This window comes from Temnothorax nylanderi, unplaced genomic scaffold (genome assembly GCF_030848795.1).
Source record: "Temnothorax nylanderi isolate EJ_2023f unplaced genomic scaffold, tnyl_v1.0 TNYL_tig0026_pilon, whole genome shotgun sequence".
Lineage (NCBI taxonomy): Eukaryota > Metazoa > Arthropoda > Insecta > Hymenoptera > Formicidae > Temnothorax > Temnothorax nylanderi.
In genome coordinates this window covers 348,004-375,721 of record NW_027249088.1, presented here as the reverse complement: position 1 = coordinate 375,721, position 27,718 = coordinate 348,004, and the positions used below count along the sequence as shown (strand labels likewise).

At 43.2% G+C, this 27,718-nt stretch overlaps 1 protein-coding gene across 2 annotated transcripts in view; it reads right to left on the bottom strand.

Annotated features, from left to right (window-relative positions):
- Positions 1-27,718, bottom strand: part of Ush (Zinc finger protein ush) — a 175,207-nt gene that overhangs the window by 51,810 nt on the left and 95,679 nt on the right. Inside the window, exon 1 of one of the 2 annotated variants that reach the window (XM_071701494.1) lies at positions 14,309-16,128. The exons of the other annotated variant lie outside the window; for it this stretch is intronic. Within the exon in view, the coding sequence (XP_071557595.1) occupies positions 14,309-14,381 (73 nt within the window). The 5' untranslated portion in view covers positions 14,382-16,128. Of the gene's footprint in view, positions 1-14,308; positions 16,129-27,718 lie in introns of those variants that run through there. 2 annotated transcript variants of the gene reach the window in all.

The window sequence follows — 27,718 nt, the reverse complement described above, 5'->3', positions numbered from 1 at the left end:
CTCTCTGTCTCTCCTTCTTATTGCGATTGTAAGGAAACCTCTTCTCGGCGATCGTCGAGAAGAATTTGCCGGGACACTTTATGTATACCCACGTTCACGGCATGTTATCCCTTTTACTTTGATACTCGAATTGTGAATGTATGTTTTTCCTTATTAAAGCGTTAACGCGAATATCCACACGGAAAGAGACATTCAGTAAGAAAATTATATAACTGTGCTTTATAGTGCTAGTAAAATCATGAAAAATATCTTATCGATAATTATAAACATTTTTTATCAAATATAAAAAATACAACATTCTTTCATTATTGTAGTTTTTTCGCCAATGATGGTATACCGATTTCAATCACTTATTGGATTATAGTCTAACTTTCATTCTTTATATATTTTTTGGTTCTATTCTATTCTCATTTCCGTGTGTGTCCATATATTTTCGTTTTATTTTATCAAAGACTCTTTCTTTGCTCATTTTATTTCGATTTATGTTTATTATTATTAGTGTTTTGATTATCAGTTGTCGTTCGTGGTTCCTGGAACGAGTTCCGGGAACAGATCGATGGTAACAGTTTCACGAAAGCACGGGTTCCTCGTTGACGACGACGAATGTCGACGACACGACAACACGGCGACACAGCATTGAGGAAAAGCGCAATCAGGCTGGCAACACGGAGTCTATCTGCTGCCGGTTGATCTACAGCCACAAAGAGGGATCCTCACTCGGGGGAAGATTTTCACTCCGTGCCGGTTGATAAGCCCCTACCTCCGGCTGGAGGGCTGGAAAATATCAAGCCGCGCGAGAAACTCGACGCGATGCGACGCTAAATGCATTTCCAACAATTTTCGTTACGAAAGTGTCCGGCAGCCGTCAAATTACTGGTGGGATGATCGACGGCCGCGAGCGATCTCGTCCCGCGATTATTAATAAAAACGAGAGCTGCCTCAACAGAGACGCGAGCGCTACTCCGGATTCTTTTTTTTTTTCATACGTATCTATTCTTTTTTTTCTATCAAATTTTGACAGGGAGTTCAAGGAGGAAATACACTGGCGTGTTGCGTCGGAAATCACTTTATATCTGACTTGAAAAATTCGCGGTTTTTTCTTCGTGTTAATGAATTAAGCGACGGAGTTTTATTCGATCGAAAATCTGGTTATTAATATAAAAGCCGCTGTCTCGCGCGCATAAAGAGCGTCTAGTTTAAGCGATAGCAAGGGAAAAACGCTTTGTTATTGACACCATCGGAAATTATGTTTAAAATTATGTCCAAATGACGTGCAAAAACGTTACATCCAAATCACACGCTATAAATCCTACTTTAATTAATCTCTTGGTTCCTTCAGTCTCTTCTTCGTGTTAATAAATTATGCGATAGATTTTAATTCTATTAAAAATCTGGTAATTAATATAAAAGCGAGAATTATACCTCGTGCATTATAAGTAAAGTGTGTCGATTATTGCTTAAGCAAAGGAACCATCGGAAATTATTATTAAAATTAGGTTTAAATAATGCATAAAACAATTGCGCTCAAGCATACGCATCCTTTTTTAATTAAAAATCGTAATTGCTGATTAAGAACCGCTATTTGATTCTAGTTTAGTTCCTTTCTCTTATTTTTTTCCTTTCTTTAACGTTCAAAGATGAAAAATACGGTTATCGACGTCATCAAAAATTATCTCCCACGTAGAAAGGACAATCGTCTTCTCCTTAGACAAAAGCAAATCCGCGCCGAAATTATGCATCGGCGCGGCGGGGGAGAACTTTATCCGAATCTATGCTCGATTTGCGCTTCCACGTGCAATTTCCACGGCGCGGGCGAGACACGAGATTTATCGGGCCGCGGGCGGGCGCGGGCGTACGATATTAAGGCCGCGCATCCTGTACCTGGTGTCAAAAAATGAGGAGGCGACGTGAGAGAGGAGCGCGCCGATGCGCGGCGGCGTTTATCTGCGAACTCCGGCTCATCGCTTTCTCCGCCTTCATGCATCGATGTCCCTTATCATCCCGTGTCCCGCATCGTGCATTACGCGAGCGCTCTCTTCCCTACCTCTCCCACTCTCCTTTCTCTCTTTCTCTTTCTCTCTCCTTCTCTCTCTCCCTCTCTCTCTCGCTTGATTGATACGCAAAGTTGACAAAGTATGCGAGGCGGAGGCGCGGCGCGCTTGCCTAACGTCGCGCGGCGTGCCGCGTAGTAAAGGGGTAATGGCCCGGCAACGGCGGTATCTCCGCGTCGTTGTGTACCTTCGACACGTCGCGTCGGCGTCGGCATCGCCGCTTCCGTATCTTTTTCCGAAGCACCGGCGAATAGATGAATAGATAGCCCGGTATATTTCACATCCTCGAGCCCCCCCCCCCCCCCCCCCGCTCTTCCTCCAGGAGTCTAGGTTTCTCCTTGCGAGTCCGCGATATCTATTCGCGCTCCACGTTCAGCGCCCCGGATGTGAACCGCTTGGTTCATCAATCCTTAGACACACGGCACGTACATATCGCTGCGACGAGTCAGTTATCACGTCAATCCACCGCTAGGATAACTTCGCGACACCCTGTAGCGACAGCCCCGGAATCTCGATTATTCAAGTATCCGCGGACGTTGTTGTACTCGTTCATCTAGATAGACGAGTACAACCTCGACGATCCTGCACCGCGCGAAGGGAACGAAGGGGAGTTGCCACCGTACTTGATACACTTGATATACCCTTCCCTTCTCTCTCTCTCTCTCTCTCTCTCCCTCCTTCCCGCCCGTATCCGAAAGTTTCTGGGTCTCCACGATGACGAGGTATATTCGTGGGGGGGTTGGTTGTCTGGTTGCCGGCTGGTGCACGGGGGGCGGTGTGTTGGTAGGGCTTATCGCGAAGCGCACGCGGTCGCCACCGCCAGTCACCAGCCGCGGAATTCCGAGGAATTCCGTGGGGGAGGGACGGAGAGAAGAGGATATGCCGCGGCGGGAGGGGGATGTATATCGTCGTTCGGTGGTGCCAGTTTTCTGATCGCGATGGATTTCTTTCCCGGTGGGAACCGAGCATCGCACCGGCCTCGATAGCGCCGAGGGGGGATGAAATAAATTTTACTCCACCCCCTCTCCCTGACGTAACCCCGCGACGATCGCGACTGTCCCGTTCGTTGCTGCAACGCGTCGGGTAATTCGAGCTTCCGGCAAACGTCGGTCTTGCGATAGAATTTTCGCGCAATATTTCCCCTCCTTATTAAATTCCCGCTTTAATTAACATCCAATTCCTGCATTTAATTAAATAAACATGGAGAAAAATATGTAAATTTTGTATAACGATTGAAGCAAAATTAAATAAAATTGCGCGCAAAAAATTTTGTTGAAATCCTTATATACAAGTTTATATATGTGACTATCGAAATTTAAAAAAATATATGGATATATTAAATTATATTTCTATATACATATAACATGAAAAATATAGAGCTAAAAATAATCATACTGGATTAATATTGCCCTCGCAGAAAAGATTTCTGATAACGAGACAAAAAAATTCTTGATATACTTAATCTCATCACAACCTGAAGCAGTATAAAAATAAAATACAACAATAGGTATTAAGATTAAATCAATAATTCCTATTCCCCTCTGTCGAATAAAATAAGATTCACTAAATATCTTGAGACAAGAGTAACATATATTTTAAGCTTATATATATATTCTTGCGTTTAGACTAAATCTTCACGCGATGTTAGCGCCACAATATTTAGCGCGATGTGTGCTACCGTCTTTTGTCGACGCCAATAACGTGATATAGGGTAAACTTGGGTAAGATGGCCATAGAAGAAAGATGGCCAACTTATGTTCTTTCAATCTAGCTCACCATGAAACATCGAATGAACATGGGTTAGCCATCTTTCCTGTATAGCCATCTTACCCGAGTTTACCCTACTATTAACGAGAACAAAGCGTAAGTGTTTACATCGTAGTCGTGGACATAAAGTAAAGCAGAGTAAAACATAAGTCATGAAAGGCTACTGTATATACAATACCTTTTACGTCTTACATTTTTCTTTGCCTTAATTAATATCTATACAACAGACGTCTCGTTCTCTGTTATCAGCCATACGCGATGACAGAGATTTCCTTCAGATCCGTCTATTGTTGAATCAAGAATGTTATGAGATTGTCACAAATCGCTATCTAAAGCTTTCTGATAAAATTAGGAGGATAGCATAGATTATTTTATTCTAGATTTAAGAATTCAAAATTAAAATATTCTTTTTTCAATACTAAATATGATTATCGTTATATCGACCCTATTTTATGATAGATTGAAGAATAATAGTATTGTATCCAGAAATCTTTTCTGTGGGTACGATGTTACGATATCTAGAAATAATCTACATCGCTTCGCCTGATTATAAGTCGTTATCGATGAAGACAAAGATGTCAAGAAGCTAATCATCACGGGTGTATTTGTAATCGGGACACGTAATTGAATGATTTTCTCGACTCGACGATTCTTTCGAAAAACACAACGCCGATTTCGCGGTTCACAGGAATGTTGGCTGTAATGGGCCGGCATTTGCCGGACAATAATAATCAGTATATATCGCGTAAGTTACGATGACTAAGGCCTCATGACATATGCACCAGCAAGGACCTCGTGCACAGGGTGTCCCGGAATTCGCTCCAAGACCGCGGTGAAATTCGCGTTCCGATAAAAATGTAGAGATAAAGAATGTCCATGAAACATAAAAAATAATCGAAGATGCATTCAATCGAGGCTTCCGGGATTCGGATAGATAAGATAAATTTGTTTTTCAGACACATGTTTGAACGAAAAACATTCTAATCCTCGGCGATTCTTAATTTAAACGTCGAGTATCGAGACATTTCATTTTTATGTTAAAAGGAGTATTTAATTTGCAGGGGTACTGACTGTATAAATACTCTGTATAACAAAATAATTCGATGTAATTTCATCTAATTATACAATAATTTAATTAGGATCATCTAAATTGCTCGCCTGATGATATTATCGCCAAAAGCTCGAAGTATGATTCCCCAAAAACCAATCGAAATCGATCTTCGAACAAAGAAACCAACAATAATTCTGGCATATCTCGTACGCACACACATACACACGTGGTCCCGTGATCGCGCGTCCCGGATCGATCCCGTGCGGTGGTTCGCAGTGAATTTTCAGGGCGTTTCAGCTCGTCCCGCCCGACGCAGAGGTCGAGGGACGGTGGGGAGGAAAAGAGGAGAGGGCGGCCTGGGGCTGCATCGAGATCGGGACGCGATGTACACCAGGTGTATCGGGAGGGCCGGGACCGCGAAGAAGAGTGCTCGGTGCGGTTCGCCGCGATGCAATGCAGATACGAGGCTGCATGCACAGTTCGCCCCCCCCCCATCTCTACCCATCACCCCTCGTGCCACCCTCGCTCTCCTCTCGCAATACGATGAGACATGCGTCTGTCGTGTTCAAAGTTATTGTCTTAGTAAATATAAGTGCCACAGCGCGCAAGAGGCTAATTTTCTGATCAATCGATCGTTGATTTTTGCGTTTGCAAAAATGTAAGCGTAACACAAGTAAAAACGTAACAGTTATAAAAGATATTATGAATAAGATGTCTGTGTTTTTAACAAATAATATTTCTTTCTATTCTCTGTTATTTAACTGAAAATGAAAATCTCTGTAAATTTAATGAAAGAATAAAATCACTTTTCGTCATTCTTAAGCAAAAACTTGAACTTTAGTTCAGAAACTTGAAATCTTATGAAGAAATAGTTATTTTTATTTATAAATTTTCATAAATAAAATACGGTTACAATTCCATAAACTATCAGTTCCAAATTCGTCAAAGATATGTTTCAAAATTTTACACAATTACATCGAACAAAAGAAATAAAGAAACTATATGTGGATTCTTGTAACGGTTGATGTCGCACGGCCCGATCACGCGTGGGCATCGTGCACGAATTGTCGAACCGAGAGGGGATCGCCGAATCCGCGGTATCCGAGACCGCGGCGAAGTCAGTCGCTCTAACAACCGCCAATCTAGTAGATTAAGTAGATCGATCGCTCTGAGTTCGCCCCGTCACCAACTCTTATCTATTTTATTTTATTTATTACATGTATACTATAACGAAACGTGGAGTGCCTCTGAGAAAGGTTGACGTCCAAAACGCATGAACAATACAAACGATTATTATAATTGACAAGTGCCCGCCGTTTGTGGTACGCGCGACCGGTGCGCATCGTGCTCACGTTGTACTCCTATCATTTAAATAAATTTGTTATCAGCATTTTGCATTGTACGTTCATTGGTACAACAGAAACATTGCAGAATATTATCACTTATTGCTTACTTAAAATATATTTTACTTTATATTTTATGCATTTTTCCTAAATAATGACGTCTTTCTCGTTCGCATTGGCATACGTTACATTATCTACCCGAGTAAATCCCCTCTCTGTATCTTCTGGTCCCCTTTCAAGCACAGTCCGTTCCCTCATCGCTCTCTCTCTCTCTCTCTCCTTTATCCCTCTCGATCCTTTCGCCTTTCTCATACGATTCACTCCGTCTTGCCCCGGCCATTTTACCTCCTCCTGCCCTTCTCGCTGCCGCGGCCCTAACCCCCTCCCGGGCCTCCATCGCCGGTACGCGGCGGATGGGAACCCGAGATGCCCTCTTACAGATACAAATGGGTACCTATGCCAACGGCGTAACCTGTTATTATACATTCCCCTATACAAACAACGTGTTAATCGGGCCCCACACCCTACGTGCGCCGCGTACGGGGGGCCGGGCCCCCCCGTTTCTCCCTCCAGCTCCGCGCGGCAAGTGCGGAGAGGATATCCGATACGCACGCCCCGTGGAAACCCGATTTATCGATCGTTTATTCGCCGCGAGCCTTTCTCCGGATCGTAGCGCTAAATTGGAATGCGCCAACCCCCGGATGGGGCCCCATTTTCGTGCAAATCGTCCTTTTCAAGCGTCATTTTTTTTATAAGGGATCGTGCGAGAGATATCGCTCGGCGAGTCGACAAGTCAATTTGTTTTGACCCTCGCAGTTTTCATTTTATTTTATTATTTTTTTGTTTTATTTTTGGCATATTTTTCATTTCATCTTATTGTATTATTATTGTTATTTTGAATTTAGTTTATGTAAAATTGTAAAAGATTGTGTTTGTATCTTTCTCACTTTTTTCCAATAAAGATGAGAATAAATTAGGTAGATTTTATTTATTTCCTAAATTTTATAAAAAAGTATGTAAATTTTTAATGTATATTCATATCAAGTGTAAAATATTTATATTCCTGAGTGGAGAAGATCACAAGACCCAACTTTAGCGATGAAATATGCATGCATATGTTAGGTATATGTAATATGTTATATTATGCATATATAATATGAGTGCAATACACCCCACAATAAAATTTATATAATAATGCATAATAATATTACATAATAAGAATAGATAATATAATTTTACATAATACGAACAATAATATAATAAATAATGTAACGATCTAATATTACAGCCTCAAAAATGAACGATGGGACCAATTCGATAGCGCGGCCTCAAAAAATCCATCGGATGGTTTCTCTCCCGCTCTCTCCTTATCGGTGCTGTCCGGGCGACGCGGCCGATCGGAAGGATCGTAACCGGCGGGACCTCGCGAGAAGAGGAGATCGCGCGCGTTCCGTTCCGTTCCTGAGGAGGCCTGCGATGATTTGTTTAACTCGGATCGCCCTCGATGCGATGCGCGCGCGAACCCGCCCATGCGATGCGATACAGCGTACCCGGGGTCAGCAACGAACCCTGACCCCCTGGCTAATTGTTGTTGGCTCTAGATCGCTGATACGCGGGCCCGCGAGAGATCCTCTAGCTCTCTCTCTCTCTCTCTCTCTCTCTCTCTCTCTCTCTCTCTCTCTCTCTCTCTCTCTCTCTCTCTCTCTCTCTCTCTCTCTCTCTCTCCCTCTCTCTCTCTCTCTCTCTCTCTCTCTCTCTCTCTCTCTCTCTCTCTCTCTCTCTCTCTCTCTCTCTCTCTCTCTCTCTCTCTCTCTCTCTCGCCCTCTCTTCCTCTCGCGGGTATCGGCGGGACAGGATCGTTGCCTCGCAGGAATTTAATGTGAAATATCAATTACGTCATAGCGAGTCTTCGACCGTTCCCTTCAGTTCGATTATATTTCTATATTTCTAATTCTCTTTCCTCCTCTTTATGTGTCTGATTATAGACTCGTTATATTATTGCGGATTTATTATGTACTAGAAATAAGTTATTAATTAAATGCGATTTGCGATTGTGGCGCTGCTCAAGAATTGTTTTTATTACGAATCTTCTCGAACAGATTTATGTCACTTAAGCTCGCTCTTAATTGATTATTTATGCTACATTTAATCGACCATTTTCTTTCGTCTCTTGTCGTCCGCAGTTGAGGGAGTTCAATTTCCCGATAAGATTCTTAATTGAAGATAATTATTCCCTTTAATTATTGAGTTAAATTGATTAATACTAGATAAAGGAAACTCTTTAATGACAATTGAATATTCTCAGTTTCAGATGTTACTACTCACGGAGAGACTTTTTATAGGTAAAAAAAGTGGTTGTTTCACACACAATACCGGCAGCATAACATTTAACATCAAAAGTTTTTAATTGTTATCTGTAAAAATAATTCTTAATTCAGTGTACTGCGTTTATTGTAAAAATTATAGATATAATCCGATATAATTTTGCCTATTAAAATCAGCAGCATCTTATCTTGCAAAAAATTACAAAATTCAACAAAAAATTAAATTATTTTTCGAGTCCTTAACCACAATAATTAAGTAATTAAATTAATTGATAAAAATCATAAATAATTTCTCTTGCCATATTAAAGTGTAAATGTCTAATCACTTAACATTAAAATATAAATATTTAACTATTAATTAATCAATATTCCATTTTTGGCAAATTACAAATTCCAATTTATGACCAGAAATAAACCTCTTTTTCACTCTTTCTCTCGACAATACGGTATTACAATGTTATTTCATTTTACCGGATGATTGTGCCCTCTCTCGAAATCCCTTTCTCCCTCTTTTCGATCCTCCCCTCGATTTATGTATCATGCGATTTCTCGATCTATATATCATTACCAACAAAGCACTCTCCGTACTGACATACGAGATCGAGGCGCGAACCACGAATCGCGAGTAGATCACGATCGCGCGATCCGACAAGGGGGACCCGCAAAAGGGGGCCTTAGAGAGAGAGAGAGAGAGAGAGCGCGAGACGGAGAGGGAGAGGAGGAAACGCGCGGACGGATAAAAATGGATGGAAAGGAGACAGCCATGGCGGCAGCCATGGATCCGCCGGGGTATCTCGCGCGACCGAAGAGGGACTTATCTGCGGCGGGCCCCCGCCGGGCCCCCCCGGGCCCGCTGCCGCGCGGTCGTTTCTGATATTAAAAATCCACCACCGGTAGATAGTCGCGCGCTCTCGGCTATCGGATAGCCGCGCGCACAGCGTTCTCGAAGGAATTCTCATTAAAAATAGCTATCTCTATCTGCGAGAGGGGCCTGTGCGCTCGCAACGGCGCAGCGCGCGGGGCCCGGATTCTGTCTTCGTCGGGTCCGCGCGTGCAGGCCATAAGTCCATCTCGCTTGTCCGACCAACGACGAAGAGAACGAGAGAAAGAGAAAGAGAAAAAGAGAGAGAGAGAGAGAGAGAGAGAGAGAGAAAGAGAAAGAGAAAAAGAGAGAGAGAGAGAGAGAGAGCTGGTCGAGAGCATAAAAAGCACGGTTTCTCAGGCAGATACGGGATCTTATCTACAGCAGAGCCGCGGCGAATGTTTGGCTCCATTCGTTCTATCGGCTGGCCTTATCGGTCCCTTCCCTCTCTTCCCCGTCGTTTTTTCTCGTTTTTTCCCCGGACCCGACCTTTTTTTCTCTTGTCCTTCTTTTACCTCGTAGTCGGCCGAGCGAACAAGACGCGCGCAGTTTCTTCTTCCTGCCGGATTAACGCGCGTAACAAGATATCCAATGCGATTTGCCTTTACGAAACATCGCGATGATTTTTGTAACGGGAGTTCCAATAACACTCGTCGCAGTCCAAGATGTCAGGGAAAAACGGGATTCCCCGAATCCATGTTTCGGATTGATCAGTTAACGATTATATCTCATACGTGATTTTCTCCTTACAGATTTTAATATTTATTTTAATATCATAATTAACATTTTAATTAATATTTTAATATAAGTCGTCTTCGTTTTAGTATTACTTTATACTGATTACGTGCGAGATAAAATAGCTCTACACATGCTGATAGCGAATATTAATGAGAATAATTTTTTTGGAATATGTAAATTTTATATTATTTTGTATTAACATAATAATATATTTTTTGTATTAATAATGTATCACACATACATACAATTTACATATGTCAATATTGGCGAGTATTGGCTCATACATGTGCGAAAAGATGTCCGAAAGATTTAATTGGATTGTAAAAGACCCAAATATGGTCGGCAAGTGTTCGACTTGATGAAAACGGACATGCACACACACACACACACACACCCATACCCACACCAACATACACACACACACACACACACACACACACACACACACACACACACACACACACACACACACACACACACACACACACGCACGCACGCACGCACGCACACACGCACGCACACACGCACGCACGCACGCACGCACGCACGCACGCGTGTTTCTTCTACCCATCAGCGTGCGAAAGATAATTGGTCTGTTTTTATATCGATCGACAGTTCGCGCTCGTCGATCAGTGACGGTCGAATTCATTTTGGAGCGATCGGCGGCGCGATTCCGTCCGAGCGGAACGGAAGGAAAGAGAGCGGAAGAGAAAAGGAAGCAAACTTTCCGAGAGAGAGAGAGAGAAAAGAATAAAAAGAAAAGAGCAGGGAGGGGGAAGAAGCACAGGGGGTTTCACGAAAGTCGAGAGAGCGAAATAACCGATAAGGGATAAAGGGTGGGAGGAAACGGGCGGGTTAACCAACAAGCAAATTAACACGTGGGAGGGTCCGATCGGCAAATGAGATAATTGTGCAACGAGGGGCTCCTCGGGGGCTCTCCTTCCTCTCTTCCTCCTTCCCTCCCTCCCTCTCTCTCTCTGCTTCCTTCGTCCTTCGAGCCCTTACGAGGCTCACGAGAAGGTGAGATCGGCAGAGGCGTGTTACCGATGGACGTATGTATCCATCGATGGATCGATCGGACGAGAGATCTTCACCTCACCGTATCCCATACCTCCTCGCGCGCCACCCCGCGCTGTGCACACGGCCCTTCCTCCTCGTTCTCTGTGCCTCGCCATCGAGATTACACGGGGGGCAGGGGAGGGGGACAGGAGTACCGAGAGATCGCCGAGGGCTCTCGCTCCCCTCTCTCTCTCTCTCTTTCTTTCTATCGCGATAGGTTTACTCGTAGTCTCTCGTTTGTATCTTTATTTATGAAATCGCGGGAGGGAGCGATGTGGAGAGAACAGGACGGACGGAGATTGAGAGCCCCCGCGATCCCTGTCGGGCCTGTGGAATTAATTAAGACGTCCGGGATCATGCGAGAGTGAGCTCCTCGCTCGCGCGATTTCGCAGGCAGGATAGTCTCCCGCGATACCTGCTTCGCGATAACGGAAGGGTCATTGGTAGCAATCTGACAATAAGAAGATAAACATTGGGAATAAGCAGCTAGTACGAATAACTGCTACCAAAAATTTCCCATTAGATCTTTCAATACTTAAAAAGATATCGGAAAAGGCAATTTTCAAAAATAATCTTAGAGATTTAATATGTGAAGCATATAATTGGAAAGTCTCTGCTGTTGTAACTTTTATAAAATGAGATTACTCAAAAAGACAACTTAATCGTTCGTACCTTGTCTCTAAGTTTCTTCAAAAGATAATTAAAATTAATGAGCAGATATACGGAAAAAAGTGATGTATTAACAGCATTAGATCTAATTGGAAATAATCTTGTTAATTCTATAACAATATATTAATCAAATAAATACATTTTATTAAAAGAAGAACATGGCGTATTGAATTAACAAGATTATTTTCAGATTAATGCTGTTAATATATCATTATTTTCTGCACATGAATGCATAAAGAACGGTCAACGAAAAATCGAGAAATCAGAAATATCTTCGACAATAAGACATCGTAATAATAAGACCAACCATTGCTGTCAAGAATGCCTTCATTGTTAGAGGTTCTAGACGTTTCTCTCCGCCTTATTAATCCGTTTGCATCGAGTTTGCCTTGCAGGCGATCGATAATCGCGAGCGAAAGCAAAGTCCATCCAGAAAGAGAGAGAGAGAGAGAGAGAGAGAGAGAGAGAGAGAGAGAGAGAGAGAGAGAGAGAGAGAGAGAGAGAGAGAGAGAGAGAGAGAGAGAGAGAGAGAGAGAGAGAGAGAGAGAGAGAGAGAGAGAGAGAGAGAGAGAGAGAGAGAGAGAGAGAGAGAAAAGGGAAGGGTGAAGAAGGGAGAGAAAGAACAGGGTATATCGATCATTGCGATCGGAGATCTTTCGATCGATGATCGATCGATGTGCGATCGCGATCTACGACCGTATCTACTCTTCCCGCTAATCATCGTCTGGACAATTTATCTGGACAACGGAAACGTTCTGGCGATGCTATCGCTGTACTCGATAAGGTCGCTAATCGCATCGCGTTCGATTACGATCTGTAGATCTGTGTTATAGATCGCGTCGCACTTTTTCACGAACGAATACAACTCGAGAGAGACGCGAGTTTTTGCCTCTTAATCGACTAATCGCATTAAGAGCGATGACTCATGCGAAGTTTCAATATCAAGGTAGGATGCTGAGTTTAAGTAAGATGATCTTTAATAAGATATCTTAATAGAAGCGATTTAATTAAAGAAAGGAATGTAATACCTGTTAATAGAGAGAAATTAAAACAAATTAACAGGGTTAATAGGACTCAATTAACAGGCTTCGAAGATGTAACAAGAAAAAAATACGCCGCTTAGCAAATGATCATATCAAAAGAGATAATTACAAAAAGAGATCATTCTAAAAATTGTCATAATATCCAACCTTCGCCGATTTAATATAGAAGTTTTTAACACGAGATTTTAGCAGATTATTTTAGCTCATAATTTATCAAAAAATAATTGTAATATAAAATTATTGCTAATTTAAATTATCTCATACAGAATTTAATTTTAGTCCGTAATTTATTTATATAATACGAAACGTTCATTAATATTTAATACAGAATTACGAATTTTTAATCTATGATTGATTAATTATAAAATTCTCACCAAGAAAAAATTGTGTGCCCATAAAATCGAATTTATCCTTCATTAAGATTTCGCGCGTCGACCACGAGACATCCTGTACGAGATAGCCCGTCTAAGAATTTATCCCCCTATATCCTAATACGATACGAAAATTTCTTCGTCAGCGGTCGACTCATCGGGGAAAGGATCGTCGGGCGAAATTCGGAGAACAAAGCACGCGGTAAAAAAAAGCTGAAGAGAGGCGACAGAGGTGGTGAGGGGCGGTCCGGAGGGACGGGAGAGAGAGAGGAAGTGACGTCACGCGAAAGTAACGAGCCTCGGTTAGCCGCGATAAGGCGTTCTAATCGCGCGATCTTAATGAACTCCTCCCATTAGCGCTCTGCGAGACCGCGACGGGCTGCGACTCGCACTCATCGAAACTCTTTCTCTTCTACTTCTCTCCTAGAGAGAGACAAAGTGAGAGAGAGAGAGAGAGAGAGAGAGGGGGGGGGAAGAAAAAAGCAGAAGGAAATTTCAACAAAATTTTAAAAATATCATAAAAATATTATGTATTCCACATACCTATCTTTCACATAATTTATTTCGACGAGCCAATTTTTTTTATTATGTGGTATGAGATACGCCTTTCTATTTAACAGAATTAATACTGATATTTTCAGAGCCTGGTATTTAACAGTGAGATTTTCTATAGTATCATCCTTACTCGGAGATATAGAAAAAGTATAATGTATAATTAATCCCTGATTATACCATTGCATTTAGTAATATAATTATTATTACTTATTAATAATTGAAGATTATTATGTCGACACATACACACATAATTTATGATATGTAAATTACATACAATATTAATTATATGTAATATGTATAATTTACATTATATTTTACGAATATTATAATAAAATAGTCCTTCCTTCAAAAGAAAATTACGCTACAATAATCACGTCAGAGCTTGATCATACGTCAGTATGATTTCAAGGCACAATAACTTTCATCCGGAAGGGGCCAAAGAATTATATAAGAATATTTCAAGAAAGCTACTTACTCGACAAGGAGAGAGCAGTTTCGGCCCGCAGCTGACTCGCCCTACGTTGACGCCACAACTGTATAATGCTCATGATCCGCGCGGCAGGGAACGAATTCTCAAACTGGGAAGACACTTAGCGTTCCCGCACTCGTCACGTTTCTCAACATAATCCGTAAATCATTCCTCATCAAGGCACAAATAGCAAAGCGAGTTCTTTCACAGAGATTCAATCGCGGTGCAAAAGCAGCATGTGTGTAAACACGAGTACGCGCATCAAAGTATCTCGAGCAAAAGTTTCGGGCACCCACACATAATTCTCACCGCAAATGTTTCGAGGAGTTCTCGCTCTTTTAAACGTAATATATATACAGTTATTAGTTCCTCTATTACCAAAGTTTTCCATAATTTTAATAATAAAATACAATCTTTCTTGAAAAACATAATTCACAAATAAGCTCATAAAATAATCCGCATCGAAATAAACTTCTGTAGATTTTCAAATAAACTTGCTGCAAAAAAACATAAATTAAAAATTTTGTTTCTGTCCGAAAGTTCTCGATCTACGGTCCCTTTCATTTTAATTCGTAGACGCGGGAATCGCTCGCGCGAGTCGCAAACTCGCAAATCGATCGCGAATCTCTACTTTTCCTAGTTAACAGGATAAAAAACGTTTTTGCAGGCTGGTCGAATCACAGACGAGATCGACCAACCAAATTGCCGGTCGCGGAAATCGATCGTGGAACGAGCGACGGAATGTTCGCGCTCTTGGGACACGACACGCACGTCACGAATCTCACCGATCGATATATCGTTAAACGTTTGACGCGTATCGCGACTCGTGAACAATCAGCTCGAAGAAGAAAACCTCCGAGTCCCGCGCGCGCCTCACGTTCCATTAAAATATATTCCATATATCGCAGGGTCACGAGCGCGAGCTCGAGCGCGAGCTCGAGCGCGAGGATACCAGGCGGATTATCCGCTCCTCCCCCTCGCTCTTCATACACGAGAGAGCAGAGATCTTATCGCGCGCACGTTGCCCGATAAGGCGCGCCGGCGTACCCTTATCGATCGTCATCTTATCGATCGCACACACGCACGTTTACGCGCCGCATCTACGAGACGTGAAACACTGCATCGATTCTACGCGACTACAATTAAGAAATTTATCCCGCGCGCGCGTATAATCTCGAGATTAAAAAATCTGACACGTTAAAAAAAAATCTTTAAGTGCGGACAAAAGTATGAATATAAAATTATAAAGAACAGAATTTCTTCCAAAAGAATAACGAATTTTAAGAGGCAAACAGAAGTATAAATATAAAAATACAGAACACACGTAAAGGTATAAAAACATAAAAAATATAATAGAGAGAGACAGAAAGAGAAATAAAATAAGAAAAATATATAATAGTAATATACAAAAGTGTATAAATCTAAACACGTAAAAATGTAACTGTTTTAAAAACCGGCTCTGCGTCAGGATGAAACTGGAAGTTGAAAGTAACGAATGTGTGTAAGAAACTTTCCGATTAATATATCCAGTATGTTTCTTTTTCACGAGGAATGGCGAATAGTTTTGTTGTCTCCGCTTCGCCGTGCGTTTTTTGACGGATTAATTATAACTTGCTTACAAGTGCAAGAGAACCCTCCTACATGCGCAAGTTTTAATTGACGCGTGCGGTTCAAGCGGTTTCGCCGCTCTTAATTATGCGATTTTACGTACACGCGTATGAGTTGTTAATATACTTTATTTCATTTCAGAATTCCCTCCTCTATCTCACGAGTCCCTCATTCCGCGACGCAATTCAAATATGTGTGTGTATATACTCCTCGTAAAAATTATCTTACAGGCATCACGAATAATATAATAACAAAAACATTGTCAAGTTATAAAATAAAATGTAATGTTATCTGTTAACGTTATATCAGCGTCGACCCTTGCAACACGTTATTTACATTTAAGTAACATTATCTATGTTAGATTTTCAACTTATTAAAAGTCTTTCATTAAATAAAGATATTTGATATATTTAATATAAAAAAATACCTATAGATTAAGATTAATATCTTAGATATAGATATAGATTAATATCTTTATAGATTATAGATTAATATCTTAGATTAAAGTTCAAGTTATTGGAGATTGTGATATTTGACGCATTTAATGTATTGAAAATCTTTAAAGATTTTAAATGTTCTGTAAAATTATGAATCTATTACTTTTATAATTGAAAATGCATTCGTCACTCAAACAAGATGTTTATTAAAATACCTGAAAGTTTTGTGTAAATTTTATTTTTCAAGCTGTAGAACGATAAAAATACTTTCTTCTCCAATCGTCACCTTTATCGCCACAAAATTATATTTTTCCTCATCCACAATGGAATTTCACAAAATTTTACGACTTTTAACTCTCGGATATCATCATTCCGGAGTTTATCGTACTGACAGGTTTTCACTATCGGAACGATCACATGTAAAATAACAAACACATATAAAATACAGAAACAAAATATTTAGCACTCAAAAAATCCACACAGATTTCACGTCGTCGCGCGTCGTTTCGCTCTTCGTTCAACTCTTGTTTTTATACCGCGCACTTTCGTCTTTTTTAATTTTTCTGCTTTACTTTTCACATCGTAATTTCGTGGCTTTTCTAATACCGGTTTTCTAGCGAAACATTTAGAGACCACGACGAGATGCTCGCTCTTGCGGTGCAAGCACTATCACTGGTTTCCCAGCGGCCCAGGGACCCATGGCTACCTGTTATCATTCTCCTCCTCCTCTTCGCACTCTCGCTCGCTCTCTGTCTCTGTCTCTCTTTCTCTCTCTTCACCTTTCCCTCCATCTTTCCCTTCTGCCGTCGCTTTTCTCGCTCCGTGTCACTGCCGATCCTTCTTTCCGTTCTTTGCATTCTGTTACCGCACGATAAGTACCAAGTAAACATTCGACAGTCGTTCTTGTCTCTTTCTCTCGCTCTCTCGCGCCCTCGCCCTATTTTCTTCTCCTCGCTTCACTTCGTCTTCTTCTTCATTGTTGACCCACCGGGTACACACACCGGAAGACAGCAATTCCGGGGCTCGCGCTCTCATGAAGGAGGAGAAACTCGGTGATTCATCAATTATTCCCGAGAATAATCGCTGACATCAGTATCAAGTCATTTCACGACTCGCGCGAATCGCACGCGATCGCTTTCTTCGAAAGATCAAAGATGAAATAATGAGAATTTTATCAATTTGTTTCCTCGCAATGTTATTTTTTTCTTGCCGAGCTAAAATCCTGATAACACGCTTTAAATATACAAAATATCAATACTCTCTTAGATGCAATACAAACAATTAAAGAATGTAGGCTTTGGTTACTGCCCGAGTAAAATAATTTTCGCCTTTTTTATCATCTCGAGTTAGACGCAGCAAAAACTAAGAATAATTCTTGTAAAATAAGTCAATTCTGTTTACTATATTTATCTTCTTCATGAATATTCTGAAAGATTGACTCGGCTGAATTCGGCTGCTCCTCGGACCTTGGCGAGACCGCGATATCACGTTAGTTTTCCGGCGGTGGAAGCGGCACCCCTGTCGCCGCGCGCTCCCCTCTCGGTGCCAGGCTCGAACTTCGCTGATAACGCGCGACGATAACGGATAACGATAACCGCCGCGCAGCTCGCGATACTCCCGTAGCAATGCGCGCGCGCGCGCGCACTCGGCTCTCCATGAGTAATGGAGCGATAACGATAAGGCCAAGGCGTGAGACACGTAGGGAACCGTTTATATCTAGTAAGCGTGCTCTTTGTCTCCGCACGTCGATGCAGTATCGCGCGCCGCGAACGTTTTCTGCTCTTTTTTTTCCTTTCTTTCTTTCGTTTCTCCTTGTCTTTCTCTTTCCTGCCTCCGTTCATGTCGAGACGATACCGTTTCCGCGCTTAACTCAGGCTTTGATCTGCGATCTCGGAACTTGGAAGAACCAATATACGCGTTCGAGAGATATAAAATAAGTATATTACACATAGAGCACATAAGGATTTCTGCAACAATAATGTATTTATCATGCGCACGTCCTATTTCGATTTTTCTTTCGTCAGCTGGTGTCTGTGCTAATTCTCAACTACCTCACGTAACGCGATCTCAATCCTGATAGTCTACGCGGTAAGATTATTGTTCTATGTACAGAACGGAGAGTTTCTTTGGATGCTGATTAATTGTACCGCACGTATTTTATCGCGTTTACCGCCTCGCGCGTCGCGCGCTCGTTATTTTAAGTCCGCCTATTATTTCGTAACGCATTATTGTTTATGTTCCTCCCGGCGGAAAATGCGCGAGGTGCAACGGCCGACGCCGCGCCGGCACACAACGGGACGCAGCAGCAGCGTACAACGCAACGTACAACAACGCGGCTTGACTTTATTCGCACCGGGTAGAGACGAGAGAGAGCGAGTTCAGTTGGTTCGATAAAAGCAGCGACGCGGCGCGACGGCGGCGCGCTCGAATTGAGGTACGATGACGGAAACGAGTGCTGACAGTGCCATAAATATTCACACGTCGTTAACTACTGAACTCCGGCGACGCCGACGTTGCGTGCGTTACGAATGCAAAAGTAACACGTGCATTTGTATATAATCCACTCGAACATTAATGCATCCATTCTTGCGGGCGGCTTTTCTTTCCGAGGGAAAGGCACAACCGCGGACAGCTTGTAGGCCACCTGTGTAGTCTTAAGAAATGTGGCGTGGAAATAGCCGTTTACGAGTTTCCGAGATCGACAAGAAAAATGTGTCTTTATGCATCAACTGAAGTGTGAAAATGAATAATAATTGTACTAATATTTCCAAAATAATATAAATCTGTCAAATCGCATAAACGTATCTATATTAACAAAATTTATCAATATTATTTATATACATATTATACCTACATATTACACATTTATTTATAATTATATTATATTACGTTGAATATGTATATTCAACGTAATACTATAATATAATTATGAAAACTGATATTAACGGTATAAATTAATAAATTAAATTACATTAACTGTAATAATGACGATAATGACGCTGGTTGATTAATAATAATTGTTGATGTATATTTCTTTCCTTTCAAGATCCGCTCTGATACCCAAACATATAAATTAAAGTAAAAACTGAAGTTATGCATCTACGCGCAGTAGTATATTCTACATTAATTCAATATTCAATCTCAAGTATGACCTTGATGATAATCGACGATGGTAATTTGCGATGAAAATACATTTTTTTTTCTAGGTTCAGTGTGCAGTAGCCCGGGCAGCCTTAATTAAGCTTCGACTAATATACCTGTACGCTTTTACGCGCACATCCTAATTCCATAATTACATATCTAGAAGTACGTTTACTCTTCCTCTTCTACAATTCGTCGTCATAAACTTGCACCAAACTGTGTTACGTAAGAGCTCTCCGCAAAAATATATTTCTGATTTTTCCGCGGGGAACTTCGTTACTTGCATTTTCACGGATGGTTCTCTCAGGGCAGATATTAGTTACGGCTTATTGCACGCGCGCGTTTATCAGTCCGCGGTGCGCGGATTTTTCGCTCGCGAGGTTTCGCAAGCCGCGGCTACCGCCGCCGATTCACGCGCGTTTCAACGTACGTACAACGTTATTCGGCTGCGGTCACGCTTCTCTGAGGAACCGTTGCGAAACAACGTGCCCCGCCGTTATCGACGTTGCAATCGGTAATTACCTGCTAATAAATTATTCGCGTCAGCTTTACGCGATATTCGACGAGAGAGAGAAAGAGAGAACCAGTCGAACTTGTATTTTCTGCGTCGCCTATCAGATCCATCTATCCGTTATTCGATATCGATGTTGGGCGCGTATTAATACGCGCAGATTAACATCGGGATTCGCGCAAACGAGTTTTCGCGCGACAAGTCGCAAAGCGACCAGAAAGTCCGGTCCACCGACGTTCCGCCTCGAAGACGGGGAGCGAGGAGAAAGAAAGGACGGCGGGACACATGTCGTGACTCGAAGAAGAGCCGCGTTCGAATTAAAAAAAAAAAAAAGAAAGATTTGAATTAAACAGTGCAATTACGTCGCATAACTATTGGTAATTAATTCGTCGAGTGTCGCTGAAACGAGCGGCTGTTCGAATTAAGTCGTCTGTGAGACTACACAAAAAATATCGTAGCTGCGCCATTTAAATCATTGATGGCAGTCTATTAAAGCGGATACAGGCTCGCTCGATCGGAGGCGCTCGCGAGGAGAAAAACTCGATTCGACTGGGACTCGGAAGGCAAGGAAAATTCTTCCGCCGAATTTCTTCGCCCCCTCGCTCTCCCTTTCGCCCTCTCGCGCGGACTGTCAGCGGGTTGTTCTCGTTCGCGGGGTATATCGGAGTCGTTTATCCGGGCGAGGAGCGACCGACGGCGCGACGCCGATTACGCGGAATCCCCCGGAGACGCCGGGCGAGGAGAACGATCCCGTTGATACGCGCAGGGGATCAATAACCCTAAGTATGAACGGTTTCAATTAGGCTACACGCCACGAAATCATTGCGAGAAATCATCTCAATTGAAGCTGTTCCTTTGCAACTTAACTCTCTGTCAATTTATTTTAAGGATGCCTTCCGCAATTACGAAACAAGCAGGAAATTCCATTTTAATTCTATTTAATTCAGTTTTTTAATCACATTAAAGATCAAGGGATCTCCTTCCCACTTACGTAAATTAATAAGAAGAGAGAATTCTTTTCCTCCATTTGTAATATTCAATTCTTTCGATCGAGGCACCTTTTTCGCGACTGCAGATCGTTCCGCTTGTTTTCCGCGAATAACGTCAGACGACTAATTTAAATATCCCACTTTTCTTTACTTCGCGCAGCGATCAATTTCCTCGTAAAACGGAGTCGGTCAATCGGAGAGAGGACGCGTGCGATCTCTCGACGGGGCGACAGACAGGGCATGAAAAAGAGCGCGGGCGGAAACGACGACGGCGAGATTCCACGTAATCGCGAGGAGAGAACGTCAAGAGGACAGCCAGGATGGATCATCGCTGTAGTGTCGGTGACCGTTGGCCTCTTCGAGTACCTAATAGAGGGAAAGAAGAAGAGAGGCGAGTACGAGGTACGGCGAGGGGAGAGACAGACACGGAGAGGAGAAGAAGAGAGGAACTCCCTGGCGCCGTGTTATCTTATTCGTTAAGATCCTCCGGCAACGGCGGGGGAGAGAGAGCGGGGGAGGGGAAACGGATTCAACACACAGTGGTCTCACTGTCTCGTCCATTCTCCCCCTTTCTCTCTCTCGGGCGGCCTCTCTCCCTCTCGCTCCCTCGTTCGGGAACGCGAAGGTCCCGGGGGAGAAAATCCAGGAACGGCTCTTCGAGTCTAGACGACGCGAGCGATAGCTCGGTCCCTTCTCCCTCCCTTCCTCCCCCACCCCGCTCCCCGTTCTTTATCGGCCTCGTTCTCTCATCTGCCCGGGAAGATGGACGGATACCCGATTGATGCTCGGAAGCCCTACGCAGTGACCAGCACTGATTTTTTTAGAAACTGGAGGGAGGGCACGCGCTGGTCGGTCCACAGCGGATGCTGCGGTATCCCACGTGAAGGCGATCGCAGATACAGCCACTATACTCGATATATTTAGCGCTAAACGCAGTCATCCGACCTTGAATTTCATACGTTCTCAATAAAGTCTATTATCGCAGCTACGTTACACGATTTCAGCGAGTCTCTTGTCGCCGCGGGTTAGATACCGACAAAATTAAATTAACCGAGATACGAAAATTGTTAACATTTACACGTGTCAGATATCAAATGGATTGAGAACCGAGTGGCGTAACGCGCGGAGACCGGAGACCTTCGGCTCCCCAGGCCGCGCAGGAAAGTCGTGATGCGCGCCGTCTCGGGGAGGTTCGACGCGGACCTTACGACGAGACGCTGCTCAACCCCGGCGTATACGTTATCGGGAAAATAAATTATACGCACCGCGGCGGCGGTGGCGGCGGTGGCGGCGGTGGCGGCGCTACCGCGAGCTAGATACCGCCGCAATCGGCGGCGTATCTAAAAAGCTCGCGCCGCCGGAAGCTCTACTCTTCCTCCTGTCTCTTTCTCTCTCGCTCTCTCCCACAACCTTCCGTCCCGCTCTCCGACGCCGACGTCCGGAGTCGGTGTGGGTGCTGCGTGTATCTGTGTGTACGTGTGTGTGTGCGCGCACGTGTATATATCCACGTCGCGCGCAGATGCCGCAAAACCCCGAGCAGGAGTAGCGACGGCACCGAAGTCCTCCACCGATAGCCTGATGGTCATTTCTCATTTGTGTAATCTGCGCCACCCCTCGAGCCGAGCTTTCTCTATCTCCAACCTCCCCCCCTCTCGCCTCCCGCCTTCCTCCCCCTTTCGAGCCTTCTCTCGTCCGCGAGAGCCGCCGCTCTTGAGGGGGATATGCACCAGCCGGAGGTGGGAGGATAAGCGACCATTTGTTCCGCGGGGCGGTTTTTGACGAGGCGCCCTAATCGCGCTAACCCCCCCTCGTCCCCCTTCGTCGTTTCCTCCCTCCCCCGGCATCACCGGCTACCACCCCTGGCGGGCTAATCGTAATTGCAAGCGACGATAAAAAGTGTCCGCCGCTTTTTCACCGCCCGGGGAACGGGGCGAGTTGCCCCCCTCCCCGCCCTCCCCCTCGCGAAAGGACAACGACGAAGTGTAACGCGAGTGCATCGCGCGAGAGCCACCCGTCGCTCGGAAACAGTCGCGTAATTGTGGGCCGTGGGAAGGACGCGGAGGGGGAGTGATATTGCCGCGGGACCTTCAGGCTCTTCAACGTCAGGATGACCTGTTTTCGGGGGGTGTTCGCCCGGGAACAAATCTCGCTCGCGTTTATTAATGAGGATTTATGAGCGTCGGAGATTTTTATTAAAGGATTTAATCATTCTCACTAAAGAAATTTCACAATTTTGTTGTAGAATATGAATGGAGATTTCTTAGATGCGATTTCGTACCCCCATCGAAAAATTCTCGCGTTAATTTTTAATACTTAAAATGTGTGGAAATTTATTATTTAGTAAAATAGTAAAATAATTATTAAATTTATCATTTTTAAATAGAATTATTATAATCAATCGTCAAGATTTGGAATGTGCAAAATTGTCAACGATTAAAATAAACACGTCGATACTACGTTCTGTTTTCGTGGTAAAAACTATTACCCTATCCGAATCATATAGTTGTTATCAATCGTCGTTTTATCTCACGTTATGTCAACCGAGAGCGCGGTTTACGCGAATTTAAAAGGCGACCCGGACGAGTTCACTGTAGAATCGGGCAAAAAGCGGCACGCTAGATAATTCGTAAGAACATTTCCGGAAGTATTTATTACCCGTGGCGGAGGACGTGTCGGTTTTTGCGGGTCTGCGAGGATCCTTGGACCCGAAGACGGTGTAGCGTCACTTTGGAGGAGGACTTTGACAAATCGTCGATCACCCCTTGAGGGCTGCCGCTTCCTATCTCCGGGGCTTTTCATCCCTGACGGGCCGGACAATGGTCTCCGACAAAACTCAGCCCTCCTTCCTCCCGCCCACGAACTGCAGTTTTTTTTTCACCGCTCTTCGCCGATCTAACGATTTCGCCGTCATGTTGTCGTCAAACCGGCACTGCAAATTCGACTCGAGCGATCAATCCGCACGAAGATCGAACGCGTATCATCAGATAAATCACTTTTCATCTTGAATGGCGCTTTTCTTAAATTTATTTTAATAACCATTAATTCTGGCATCTTTTGTCTCACGTCTTTACGTGATATCCATCTTTTATAAATCTTTCAGCCTCGAAAAAAAATAATGAGGTGCCGAGTTGACGCGATTTCCGCCAGTCGTTTAATAGATAATTCGGCCTTGGCATTCGCGAGTAAACAGACGCACTGTTCACCCGTTTGCAGACAGATCCTGTGGACGAAGACGAAGAAGGAAAAGAAACGAAGAAGAAGAAGAAGAAGACAATGGACGAGGGGAGGAAGGGAGCGAAGGGAACGTTTCCGCGTGATAAGATAAGGCTCTCTTATCGGCGCCGTTTCGCGATACTAGTCTGGGGGCTAGTCGAGAGACTGTGTAATCGGCGTATTTGCGACGCACGACATGACCGGTATTTGACCCGAACATCGATTCGCCATTAAGCCATTAACGTGGACAAGCGCGTCGCTCGGTCGTTTCCTCGTTACAGCTTCCTTCAAAAGTCGCGCGTAGGACCAGAAGATAAAAATCCGAGAAATACTTAGGAAGTGACATCACTACGGAGGATGAATGGCCGCGGTTTATCTTGTCAATTTAAATATAAATATTAATATGTGAATATAATATTAGATGTTATGATTAATACTATATATGTATATTATGTAATTATGTTTGATATTATAATTTATATTTTGATATTAATATTGCTGCTATAATATTGCAATAATAAAATAATTATGCATCATAACAATCATTACAATATCAAAATAGTATGAATTATTAAACCGTTATAATTATTCTATGAAGTATTTGTGTATTCCATGAAGTAATTGTTCTATTAATTGTAAAAAGAATAGAATAGAAAAGAATTGGTTTCTAATCTTTTTCCAAGAAAATTAATTAATCAATCTTAAAACAAACTTAAATAGTACAAATTATGTAATAAATTCATTGTTCCATTAATAATAACTGCATATATATGTATGTTCTAATTCTAATAATATTGTGGTTATTTCTGTCATAATTCTGAAAGTATAATTATGCTTTTAATAATTTAATTCTTGAGAAACCGTGGCTGCAAAATTGCTTCGTAAAATTGTAGAGTTAAGGGCTCAGTTCTGAAATCGAGACAATAGCCGGAAGTGCAAGGGCGAGCGACGGAAGATGCCGGTCGATCGATCGCGCATCCCGCGCGTTAAATGCGGGCTGCACCCTCCCGCGGACACGTGTCCGGCGGTGATGACGACAGGTGCGAAGCCTGCCTGTCGAGGTAACGCGCGAACGCGTTTCCCATTTACCCGGGTTTCGGGCCACACGTGTGCCGCCGCGTGTGTTCCGGTCGTTTATCCATCCCCGAAAGGATATAGCGAAGGCGGACTCCTCGAACACGTGGCAGGACGTCTTGAGGACGTGAACGAGAGGTGGGCCTTGAAAGAGGGAGACCCGCAAGACCCCGAGCGCTGCAGGCCGCCTTGACACCGAGGATATATCGATGTACCGCTGCTCGAGATGACACGGGGCACGCACGTGGATCTGATTACGCGTTGGCGAACGCTATCGCGAGCATATTCTCGAGGACTCTTTTAGCACGTTGCGTCGCTGTTGCGATGATTAGCGATTTGAAGAGCGAATATATATTCGAAATTATTTTTCTCGCTTTGTCAAAGAATTAAACCTTAATGGAGAACAGAATAATTAGATTGTTGTTATTAGAGAGAATTATTATTATTATTATTATGTTATTGCAATCCAATATAAACTTCCGTCATTTTATTATATGCGTCATACATAATGCCATATGTTTACCAAATAAATTATTATCAAGCTACCACTGAATATATTGCTCAGCCCTCGTAATTATCACGGTGAAATACACTTAACGTAATTACCGTTGCGCTTTATGAATAATTCGTGGCGCTTGCGTTTCACACACGTGCAACTTTCATTCTTCTCAATTGCAGTCTTTAATCGACGCTAACGCGATTTAAAAAGGCGCTATTGTGCAAAGTTACTCCCTTGCGCTGCATTCATTATTATATCAGCCGTCATAAATCGGGACGAGGATTTTTATTTTTATCCCAAGTGCGCGCCACGTGCGGCGCTTGTGCGTCAAAATCGAACGATTGACTTTCGAACGGAGAGAGAGAGAGAGAGAGAAAGAGGAAGACAGAGACATCTCTCTTTCGAGTTAGACGCTGATAAATTCGTGATCAATTACGGGGCCGGTAAGCTCGATCTCTCGCAGCGAGCCTCGCCTCGTCGAGTCGACTCAATCCGCGAGATATCGATCGGCCAATTGGCGGAAGGAGCCGCCGGTGCGTGGAAATAAAATCCCATTTCCATTCCTGACTGACAGTAGACTAATTTTTTTTTCAAACTTATTGAAGGACCGTCTCGCGCGACGTAGACACCGAGCCATCGACAGACGCCGTCGAGATTTCTCCCGTTAGGACATTTCGCGTTTAAAGCCAATTCATACGCCGTCAGCGATCGGCGATTCCGAATGAGCCGGTTGAAAGAATACGGCCGAGACAGGCCGAGCGCTGCACGGCGACAAGAAAATCAGATTAAAATGAGATCGTCACGAATTTCCTTCGTCGTTTAACTGCTTATTAATTAAAATAAATCTTGGGCTTTCAATTGTATCGTATATTTCAAGTCCAATTTAACAGAACGCAAAATAAAAGGAAATATGTATTTCATATCTTTTTCAGAGGTATTACTAACGATTTTGAGCGGTTAATAATTAATAATTGTTCTTATATTTTTAATTTCTTGACAACAAACGCAATAATGTAATCATAGTTCTTTATTTTACAGTTTTAATTGTTTATATAAAATGACATACTATAAAATAGAATTTAACTTAATTCGCTTATAGAAGATTTATCTTAGAGATCAACAGAATAGATTTGCGCACTAAATGCGCATTCGATGCGCTCGATTTCACTTCGAGAAGTTCATCGTCATCTCGGACAATTTATCAAGGAGACAATCGTCGAAACCGATCGCGCAAATTCGCCGCCTTCAGCCCGGTCGGAAGTGACGCGATCGTGAGTCTTCTCGCGAGAAAACTCTTGTCGGGGGGACTCGGCACCGGAAGCGTTTCAGGAAAGCGGGAGTTTGACGACGACGGCGCATCAATGAGAGAGAATCGCTTTTAAATGAACTGTCGAACTGCCGATCAGGGAAGCAGCGAGAACGGGCGCGAGGCTGCGATCGCACAAATTGACTCGTCGGTCGCCAATAAAAATTCAATAACCCTCCGGTTATTGTCGAAAAGTTCGGGCGCGGACCTTTTAGCGGCCGGGCCCCTCGCCCTCGATTGTCGTTTTCTATTTTTTTCTTTTTTATTTGTCCACCAACGTTCACTGGAAAAAATGCTCGACGATGTTATCACGGCACCGCGAATTGGCTGCTGACGTTGGTTACCCGATTTCCCTCTCTTTCCCACCCTCTCTCTCTCTCTCTCTCTCTCTCTTTCACCCTCTGGGGGCAACCGGTCCACCAACACCTCTCTGCCCCCCCCCCCCAACCCCTGTCCTACGTTTGCGGTCGAACACCGCGTGCTGCACATTTATATTCCCGCCCGTCCGTTCACACATCTGTGTTTTTGTGTACAAATTAATCTCCGCCGCGTGAAAAATGGGAAGGGACAGTCGTTTGGGAGTTGATAGCGATTGTTTCATCGCGTTTCAGGTGGATACGTCATCGAGTTTTGATAAG